The sequence below is a fragment of the Miscanthus floridulus genome, chromosome 12, assembly GCF_019320115.1.
Source record: "Miscanthus floridulus cultivar M001 chromosome 12, ASM1932011v1, whole genome shotgun sequence".
NCBI classification, from domain to species: domain Eukaryota; kingdom Viridiplantae; phylum Streptophyta; class Magnoliopsida; order Poales; family Poaceae; genus Miscanthus; species Miscanthus floridulus.
Genome location: NC_089591.1, coordinates 5,952,669 through 5,963,540, shown reverse-complemented (window position 1 = coordinate 5,963,540; position 10,872 = coordinate 5,952,669). Strand labels below are relative to the sequence as shown.

Sequence of the window (10,872 nt, the reverse complement as noted above, 5' to 3'; positions counted from 1 at the left end):
CAGTGCGCCGGTCGGAGAAGAGCGGTGAGCAGGCTTCCCGCGAGCCCCGATCGCGGGGTCGGAGTCGCAGGATCGGAGCAGGAAGCAGTGTTGTGGGCGTCCCTCGGGGGTCGGGCGACGCGGAGTCCATCCCGCAGGGGTCAGGCGAGACCGAGCCCATCCCTCGGGGGGTCGGGCAGGGCGGAGTCAATCCCTAAGCTCTCGGGCGAGGCGGAACCAAACTCCCGTCATTCGGGCAAGGAACGTAGCGGCGCCCTTGTCCATCCAGAAGTTTTTAGCGTTCTATGGTTATTAGTTCCACCTCCTTGGGTACCCCGGTATTAGGTCCCCGACAGTCTCTTTCGTATCACAACAAACGCCTGCAACCACCTCTTCAATGCAGGGAGGTCCTTGAATATCCTCCAATTCTCAATTACCATGTTAGGGCCAGTCTCAGGAGCTTCTAGGAGCTCATCATCACGTCCTACTGCACATGCCTGATCGAAATGAGCAATATCGCTTAACTCATGAACTCTTGGATCACGGCGGCCGGGAAAGATACGCCTCAGCATCTCAACATCACTCTATGTCAGCTCTCCAATAGGACGATCATTATTATAATCAAGAGCCCTTGTCATCTCATATGGCTCTAAATCATTCATAATTTCAATACTATTGGAGCCACATAATCCATCTCCACAGAGCACTTGCGCAGCAATAGTGGGCACATCCACATTGTCAGGAATGTCTACTGCAACATAAGTAGAAAAATGAGGAAAGAATAAAAAAATTAGATGTAAGGAATGGGGTAAGCTCACAATAACCATGCAGATAAGACACTTACTCGGATGATTCTTTGTCAAATGGATCTCATGAGGAGGATCTACCACAACATCATGAGTTTGACAAGCATCTCCAACTAGCATATTGGGGGTAGATTGAGCATCGGAAACCATAGGTGCAACCTCCGTATCCATATCAGGTTCTAGGAGGGGACGGGAGGGTCGAAGTGTGCCTGCTGACTCATTGGTGGAGAAAACCCATGAGGGATGGGATCAACTAACACTTGACGCACAACCACGTCCAAACTTTGAAACTGACACTTCATAGCTGATCTCATATAGTTCTCCCACTGGTCTGCACACCCAATTGGGATCATCTTCCTAAGGATGTTGGGAGGGGAACCTAGGTGAAGTACATCTTTCACTGCGATGCCATCATCATCATTAGCTCCATGGCAATGTAGCTCATCCCGAGCCCTTGCAACCAACTCACTAAACGATGGCTTCTCATTGAATAACACAGGCACACTTTACATCTCAACAAACTCAATATATCTATAGCGATCTCTTTCCACGGTGCCTTCATGATATATGCTCACTAGATTGTCCATCTAGTTCAAACACGTACCGAAACACATGTCGTTTAGTCCAAATTAGACGATAGATAGTACCTAACAAGTACTTTCTAACTACAAACTAAGTAAATAAGATAATAACTACGTATATAGATACGGTGTACTCACTAAATAGCTAAATCCTATTTAGTTAACTAAATATATAACTACCTATCTAAGTAGCTATCTAACTATATCTATGTACCTATATATCTATATTTCTATCTATCTACATATCTATCTCACTAGATGACTAACTAAATCAACTACCTGAGTCATCACATTAATTAGTAAATAATAAATGCCAAAACTACTACACAACAATCAAAGCTAACTAAGTACCTACATTGCATATTCATAATTTTTACCTGTCCGACGACGGAGTCGCGGACGTCGACGGAGTCGCAGCGGACGCCGGGATCGATGGCTCTAGGACGAAGTCGCAGTGGACGCCGGACGTGGGTGAGGCCGACGAGCGGGGGCGACGGTGGCACGGCCGGGCGCTGCAGGGGCCGGGGCCGGCGGCGGGCGCGGGATGGCCGACGCTCTGCGCGGCGAGGCCGGCATGGCACACGCGCGCGCGCAGCACGGCGTGGGCGCGGGGAAGGGTGCAGGCGGTCGGGCGCGGGCGAGGGCGCGGGCGGCGGCGGTGCGCTGGTTCGAGGCACACGAGAGAGAGGGGGAGAGAAATGAAGGGAGAGCCCATACGTAAGACATGCTTGGCTCCAATAACCACGGCGTTAAGTTCGATGCCAAGATCTACGGCGCCAAGCTTGACGCCGAGCTCGGCGCCAAGATCTACGGCGTCGAGCTGCCTGCCAAGTCACCGCCACGTCTACGTCGAGCCTAAGCCCTCGGCGCTAGCAACGATGGCGTCGAGACGTATAAGCTCGGCGCCAGCAACGATGACGCCGAGGTAAGGGTCTAGATTTTAAAACCATGTCTACATAAACGTATTTATTAAAAAATTTCAAAAAAAAGACTAAATTCGGCGCCCACCATGACGCAGAGCGCCAGCGAGGCAGAGAGAGGCATCGCATCGGCCGCTTTGCTTTGCTCGCTCCTCTCTTCCCTCTCCGCTTTCCGCCGCTCCCCGCCCGGTGCATCTCGTGCATGGCCAGCGAATTCCAATTCCTTCCCCGTCTATCCCCCAAAACCAAAAGCGAGAGACAGCCCGCCGCCGGAACGAGCAAGCAAAGCCAACCGAGCATATTCACGGAGGACGCGGAGGCGTGGATCCGGAGGCACCGCAGCGGTTCTCCAGAAGCAGCCGACGCGGCGTCCGTCCGCGGGCCGGTCGGTGTATAAATGGCGGGCGAGGAGAGCGGCAGCGGCGTCGCGGGAGGAGAAGCGCCGTCGTCCTCCGCAGGTGATCTCCCGCATCCTCCGCTCTCCTGCGGCCTCGTGGGGTTTGGGTTTCGCTGCTGCTGCTGCCGGCTTGTGTCGGCCGGGGTCTAAGGGGTTTTGTCCCCGACGCCCCAGGGTGTCTCCGTGGAGCCACGGACCGGCAACCGCCTGCTTAGATCCCTGTTCGCTTTGTGGGCAGCTAATCTTCTGGTCTGATCAGGGTTCTGGTGTAACGGTTGGTCCTCGTCTAGTGGGTGGTTTTCGAGCACAACACAGCACGTCGTCTGGCCGTGAATCGTGGATTGGTAGGATAGGAGAAGGCGAGCCAGGAGCCCAGGAATCAACAGCTATGCCCTATGGAGTGGGGGGGATGTTTTGTTGTGCGCATGTTTCAGGATGGAGTGAACTCGGTGCTCAGGAGATGAGGTTTGCCTAGTTTTGGTGCTAGCTGTGTCACTGATTCGATGAAGTTGTGTGCTAGGCAGGCATTCTTATTTCTAAGGGGTGTCAATTGTGTGTCCAGTCTTCTATTGGATGCTAATTTTAGGTGTTGGCACATGGCGCATCTGTATTGATCTCACTGAAAGGTTCTGGTGGTTTGGTAGTCATAGTTTCCAGTGTGCGTTTGTGCTACTGGATTTTCTTCGTTTTGGGACTGTGGTTTGTTGGACCTACTTATAGGAACCTAACTCCTCGGGTGTATAGACTGTGCTCCAATTCCAATTTATAGGACATAAGGTAATCTCTTAGCTGAACTGGACTTTATACTATTCAAATATGATATAGATTGGCAGACAGGTTTGCACTTCATGCTACTAGTGGCTTTGATTGTGTCTCTGTCAGTCACACAATCTAGGATCATATTGTTTTGCTTGCACTTGTTTACAGTTCAATTGCTTGCTGAAACATGCCCAACACATAAATGAGCCATTTACTGTGCTAGTATTTTTAAGGTTGTTGGATAAGCTCATAGCTTGTCGAAATGAAATTCGTTGCCTGGACATTATGTTTATGTGTCCATGTTGTTAGACACGCAATATTTAAATTTGAGTATTTTCTGTATCTGAATAGTTTTGATTTTTCTTTGTCTGTGTTCTCTGACCATTTCTATTAAATTAAAAACATAAGTTTTTGAAGACTATTTACCTAATTGCTCATTCGAAACAGAATATAATGGCTCTGTTTGCACAGCTTATTTCTTAGCTTGTCCACAGATTAAGCAGAACTGTGCTAGACAACAGCATCCTCCAACTGCTTATTAGTAAGCAAAATCTTAGGATGAACTAACTAAGCAGAATAATTGGAGTGTGCCTTTTCACCAGCTTCTCCAGTAGGCTGATGCTGCACAATCATATGCTGTGCAAGCACAGCCTACATTTCCTTCTTCATATTTCCTTTTGAGTTGGGACTGAAGTGGTAACAGTTAGGTTTACATAGTTTTTGGCTGCAGTTTTCCTCGAAAATAATCGCAGTGTACTTTTTCACTAGCTGCTCCAGTAGGCAGATTCTGCACAATCATATGCTGTGCAAACACAACCCACATTTCCTTCTCTATATTTCCTTTTGAGATGGGACTGAAGTGTTAGGTCTACATAGTTTTTGGCTGCAGTTTTTTGACATGACTCCATCTTTTCTTTTCTAAGTAGTAGATGACAGAGGCTTCCATAGGTCAAGCACCATGCCTTGGGTGATTAAGAATGATGAAATTACCAATGAAACTGCTGGACCATCAAATTTGGAAAGGTCCAGAACTGAGCGTCGTCGGCAAAATAATCCAGCTGATGATCCTGCTAAACAGTTACTTGATGAAAGGATTCCAATAAAAAAGAAGGTGCATATATCTTACACTCTGTATCTATCTATTTATTTTCAGAAGCTTAGTTTTGTTTTGCCATGCAGGCATCTGAAATACATATCTGTTTGTGGAATGGGAATTGAATCATTGATAGTCGCACTAACTAATGTATAATAGTGTCCAAAGTCCGACTTTCTTTGAATTACCAGTATATTTTAAAATTCATGCATTGCCGATTTGGAACTGATAAGGAAATGTTACAATATATTGTAATATACTCTGAAAAAGGTTACAAGGTTTCCTAGTTGGAAAGATGATTGATAAGGACCAGTATGATAGCTTGCATATTTGTTCTTGATCTTTTTGCTACTTTAACTTTATTCCACTTTATTGCAGCTCAAAATGCTGAATCGGATTGCTACAGTAAAAGATGATGGAACCGTGGTTGTTGATGTGCCAAGTGGTCTGGAACCAACTATAGTTGGTGGAACTGAGGATATTTATACTGAAGCTGCTGTTGAAGAAGCATTAGATGGAACAGAGATACCATACAGGCCTCCTATGCAAAATAGTTATACTTATTGTGGGTACACGAGGAGATGTGCAACCATTTGTTGCTATAGGGAAACGCTTACAGGTTAGTCCTAGCCTAAATGTATTATCAATCCAGTTCTCTCGTAAATTCAGGTTAGGTTTGTTCAGCTGAGATCCAGCATATTTGTCGATTCTGATCCTTGTTGCAGGACTACGGGCACCGTGTGAGATTGGCTACTCATGCCAACTTTAAGGAGTTTGTACTAACAGCTGGCCTGGAGATTTTCCCGCTTGGTCATGATGGGACAAGGGGTTGTTCCTGATCTTTTGGTGAGTGTGGATAAACTCGATTTGGGGTGGATTCGACGTTGGCTGTCCAACTACAACGACCACAAGGTTGCTGCGCCTTAGCAACAGGTACACCGGCTTTGATTGTGATGTTCTTGCCGTGCCAAGAACACCATGAACCTGCAAGCAATCGAGAACAAGCAAGAACAAGATGAACAAGCAAATAACTCACGGATTTAAGCCAAAAGCTGAATCTGAATCACAAGTTGGGGTCTTGAAACAAGCTAATCGAGTGGTCTAGCCGACACACGCGTTTACAAGGAAGAAGCAACAACTATCTTGCATCTAAACAAAACCTACCCTCATTCTGATGGCTGGTGGTTCTATTTATAAGGAGGAGATCACAAGGGGGAGTGAGAAACCCTAATCTGGGCGTCTCTCAATGGGCTTTAGTCAGTACAAGGCCTAGACCCAAGTTGTAGGTCTATGCATCCTTTTGCTTGCTGCGCACAGCTTCGGTAGATTATGATAGTGGGGTTGGACCCACGACGAGCTCTTTCCAACAAGTCAAAAACCAGCTTCATTGGATCTCGTATCAAGGAGTTATGGTATTTTTTATGAAGTGTTTCCTGCTGTCTCGAGATGAGCTGAGCGCCCCATTAAAGATGATTCTCACTTGTTCGGCTGCTTCATCCTCATCATGGGGTCTAAACATGAGGCAATGGGGTCTTGACCAACATTCCTAAGAATAAGACAATCATCATCATGATTTAGTAGCATCCAATTCTGAGACGAGTTTATATGAACAGCGAGGAACGACTTTACTTGATAATTAAGTTGTCGTGCTCGAGCTCTTGTCATCGGACCTTGTTGTGCAGCAGGTGTGGTTGTATCAATGGAAGGGATGTCTTCATCATCCTCCCCTTCTTGCACTTGAGTCGTTCTCGACTCTAGTTCATCCTCTTCTCTCAAATATGGCTTCAAATCTGCAATGTTAAATGTGGGGCTAACCCCAAAAGCTGCAGGTAGCTCAAGTTTGTACGCATTATTATTAATCCTTTCTAACACTTTAAAAGGACCATCGGCACTAAGCAGCAACTTAGACTTTCACAAATCAGGGAACCTATCTTTTCTCAAATGGAGCCAAACTAGATCACCAGGTTAAAAAATGACATGTTTCTTCCCTTTGCTACCAGTTAGTTTATACTTTGCATTCATGCACTCTATTTTCTCTTTAGTGGTTTCATGCAATTTTAAGATCAGTTCAGCACGTTGTTTAGCATCAAAGTTCACTCGCTCCGAGGTCGGAAGAGGTAACAAATCAATAGGAGCACGTGGCACAAACCCATAAACAATCTCAAAAGGGCTTTTCTTAGTGGTAGAATGTTGTATAGCAACTATCAATGAATACAACATGCTAGTGCTAGATGGTGTTCTGCTTCGAAGTAATGGCACTGTTAGGAAGGAATGGAAGTTTTAGTTTGTGACTTTAATTCTTCTTTAGGTTTGTGGACATGGGAATTTCAATGCGATAGAGAAAGATAGTTATATATATATATATATATATATATATATATATATATATATATAGAACTACTATCCTGTAGCTGGCTACAGAATAACTTATTCTGTAGCCACTTTGAGTTACGATAATTACTATGTTATTTTACGAGATTATAGTAACTCCTTACTAAGTGGTTTAATATAACGTTATGGTAAATATCCCCATGTGTTATAGTAACCCAACTATCGTAAATATATATTTATATTATGGTAAATTAGTATATAAAATTATAGTAAATGGAGGTGGCTACATAATAACTTATTTTGTAGCCGGCTACTGAATAGCCTCTCCCTATATATATATATATATATATATATATATATATATATATATATATATATATATATATATATATATATATATATATATAGAACTACTATCCTGTAGCTGGCTACAGAATAACTTATTCTGTAGCCACTTTGAGTTATGATAATTACTATGTTAATTTATGAGATTATAGTAACTCTTTATTAAGTGGTTTAATATAACGTTATGGTAAATATCCCCATGTGTTATAGTAACCCAACTATCGTAAATATGTATTGACATTATGGTAAATTAGTATATAAAATTATAGTAAATGGAGGTGGCTACAAAATAACTTATTTTGTAGCCGGCTACTGAATAGCCTCTCCCTATATATATATATATATATATATATATATATATATATATATATATATATATATATATATATATATATATATATATATACACTGTTGGATGATGTTTATAGCTGGCAAAGATTTACATGTATGTATGCATGTGTCTGCATATGTGGTGACCAAGCAGCACAAATGGGATCTGAAGCACAGAAAGATAAATATTTGCCGTCACTGAGCAAACAGCAGAAAGTCTGTGCTTATGTAAGTCAAACAATCAATCCCATGGCACTTTGGCTAATTTAAGGTTCGGCTAGCTAGCAAGTTTTTAACTGTCATTGTACATTTCCAGGCCTTGACAGAGCCGGACTATGGTAGTGATGCAAGCTCTCTGAACACTGTGGCGAGAAAGGTGGTTATTTGACTAGTAGGCCCAATATCATCCAGTCTGATGGATCCTGTGAGTTGATCGATCTGAACTTCTTGGATAGGTTCCTGGAGGGTGGGTCCTAAATGGCAGAAAACGGTGGCCTGGGAACAGCAGTTTTGCAGACGTATTAGTCGTTCTTGCTCGGAATACCAGCACCAATCAGGTCAATGGGTAAGTCAAGCTATATATGCATTGGCATTGTCCATTGTTCACACACATATATAACTGATAACTATGTATGTTAAATGTTTTTATGTTGAACAAAAATTGCAGTTTCATAGTATATGGAGGGAGTTCTGGTCTGAAGATCAACAAGATCGAGAACAAGGTGTCGATGAGAATGGTTCAGAACTGCGACATCCAGCTGGAGGACGTGTTTGTCCCCGATGATGATCGTTTGCCTGGCGCCAATTCTTTTCAGGACCTTGTTGATGTAATAAATGGCCCTACTGTTTTTTTCTCATCAATATATCTTAACAGAAAATTACTCCTTATGTTAAGAATAGCTTGATATATATAGTCCACCATTGGTCCATGAACATAATTAATCTATGGTGTTCTTTGCGTGCAGTCGCTTTCTTTCAGTCGTGTCATGGCTGCCTGGGTCAGCATTGGGATTGCAGTAGGGGTGTATGATGCATGTCATAGGTAAAAATTCACTCTATCAGCAGCTAGCTTCCATTGACACTGGTTTCAGCTAGCAATCTTGCATCTTGCTGTGACTGTGCTGAACTACCCTAGCAATGTTTGATCAGGTACCTTGGAGAGAGGAAACAGTTTGGTGTGCCACTGGCCGCGTTCCAGCTGAACCAAGAGAAGCTCGTCAGGATGTTGGGCAACATCCAGGCCATGTGGCTTCTCGGCTGGCGCCTCTGCAAGCTGCATGGCTCTGGCAAGATGACCACAGGGCAGGCTAGCCTGGGCAAGGTCAGTACGTTGGTGGCCTAGTTCTAAACTCACTTTGTTTTTGCAGGCATGGATATTACGAAGCTATGGGTCGATGTTGCAGGCATGGATTACGAAGCAGGCAAGGGAGACGGTGGCGCTCGGCAGGGAGCTCCTTGGCGGCAATGGCATCGTCACCGATTTCCACGTGGGCAAGGTAGGTCATCGATCTATGCAATTCCTGTGTGTTGGTTGTGTCATGTGTGTCACATATATGTGTGATTAACGCACTGAACTGATGCAGGCGTTCTGTGACATGGAGACTGTGTACACGTACGAGGGCAGCTACGATGTCAACGCGCTCATTGTCGCAAGGGAGATCACTGGCATCTCCAGCATCAGGCCCACCAGCAGGCTCTAGTGCTGGATGCCCCTTCAAAATTATGTACATTTGTTGACAAAAATACATTTGTTGTTGCTGGGAACAAGTGAGATGTAATAAACGTGATAAATTGTTTGCAGCAGTGATAATAAAGAACCATTGTAATTCCCTCAAGTAGGTGAACCTGGAAACTATAGCTATGCTTGTATGCATGTCAAGATTATTTAGGTGATGTTTTAGTTCGGCGTCGTGTAGGGCAATGGTAATTAATGCGATCAGTTGCCGATGCTAATTGCTGACGTCCGGGGCGTCCGGCGCCCACACCGTTTCGCGCGTCCATGCGGGCCCATCCCGCCGCGAACGTCATCAGCATAGGGGAAGGGGACAACGGATGCCTAGCTGCCGTTGGGAGGAGAACGAGACATCAAGCGAGGTAGCAGAAAGCGACGAAGGAGATGCAACACTCGATTTACTTTTAAAATATCCAGATGCAACACTTGTAACATTTATTTCAAGGCAGATGAAACGCTTAAAATATACATGTGAAACACTTGCAAAAACACCTGAGAAACACTTAAAAAACGCTGTAAAATATACGCAGCATCCAGATAAAACACTTGCAACATATGTGTGAAATATATACAACATCTAAATAAACACACTTGTAACATACGTCTGAAAAAACAGATGAAACATTAGGAACATAATTAAGCTTGCAACATACGTATACAACCATTGCAACAAATGCAACATCCCGATCTACATTTACAACATTCGCATGAAACACTCGCAACATATCTCTGAAACACTTGAAACATACGCTTATAACATGCGTTTTTCACCCTTCTTCCCTACAACGTAGTGCAGAGTAGACGATGGGCAGGTGAAGGGCAACGCCATCGCGGCCCCTTCTGGAGGCGACCAGAGGGGGCGCGTGGGGACTGGCTGTTGACGAGCTTTGGCCCGGCTGCGGGCTGCCACCGTCGCATGCGGGCGTAGAGGGAGGCGGGGACAGGCCGCTGGTGGGCTCTGGCCGGGAGGAAGGGGCCGGCCGCAGGCGTAGGAGGCTACCAGCGAGCTTTGGCTGAGCAGTGGCGGGAAGAAGGGGCCGGCGGGCAGCTCTGGCCGGTTAGCGCGTCCGAATCAGAGTCACGTGACAGGACGCCCGTGGCGTACCGTTATAGAGTTAGAAACGCTACTTGTTTGGTCAGCTCCTAGAGTGATTTCCATTTCTATTGCAGCGTGTGGTTGGAATCACACAAAAATGAGTGATCAATAAAGACGACAAAGGGCCCATTCGCTGGTATAAAACTTGACTGAAACTGACTGAAAAACACTGTTCTGACTGAATTGTTGTGAGAGAAAAAATACTATTCTGACTAAAAAAAAGAAGCTGAACAAGCTGAATATGTGGTAAGCCGAACAGGGCCAAAGACAATTTCTATTCTGTGATAGTACTGCACACACGAAGACAGCACAAAAGCATCTCACACTTTATCTATGGAATAAAGCATCTAACACTTTTGTCTACACATTGCCAAAACTTTTCTAGGATAATAAAAAGAAATCAAAATCTTCAGAACTTTGCCTGTGTAAGAGAAAGGACTTCAGAAATTTCCATCCTTTTACGAATAAACAACTTAATAGATGGTTCCAAGTCTATAAATGGC

The 10,872-nt window shown here is 44.6% G+C and overlaps 1 protein-coding gene across 4 annotated transcripts; it reads left to right on the top strand.

Moving 5' to 3' along the window:
* Nucleotides 1-2,422: 2,422 nt before the first annotated feature.
* On the top strand, nucleotides 2,423-9,350 carry LOC136497828 (acyl-coenzyme A oxidase 4, peroxisomal-like). 4 transcript variants are annotated; one of them, XM_066493692.1, is made up of 12 exons: nucleotides 2,423-2,744; nucleotides 4,372-4,553; nucleotides 4,914-5,154; nucleotides 5,261-6,364; nucleotides 7,696-7,769; nucleotides 7,858-7,917; nucleotides 7,997-8,106; nucleotides 8,209-8,368; nucleotides 8,507-8,583; nucleotides 8,691-8,862; nucleotides 8,945-9,037; nucleotides 9,125-9,350. In XM_066493692.1, exons 4-12 carry the CDS (start codon nucleotides 6,331-6,333, stop codon nucleotides 9,239-9,241), a joined length of 897 nt encoding a protein of 298 aa, XP_066349789.1. In that variant the 5' UTR covers nucleotides 2,423-2,744; nucleotides 4,372-4,553; nucleotides 4,914-5,154; nucleotides 5,261-6,330; the 3' UTR covers nucleotides 9,242-9,350. The 4 variants fall into 4 exon arrangements, with proteins under 4 accessions (XP_066349789.1, XP_066349788.1, XP_066349790.1 ...); XM_066493691.1 differs by having other exon boundaries at nucleotides 4,369-4,553; XM_066493693.1 differs by having other exon boundaries at nucleotides 4,366-4,553.
* The last annotated feature ends 1,522 nt before the right edge of the window (nucleotides 9,351-10,872 follow it).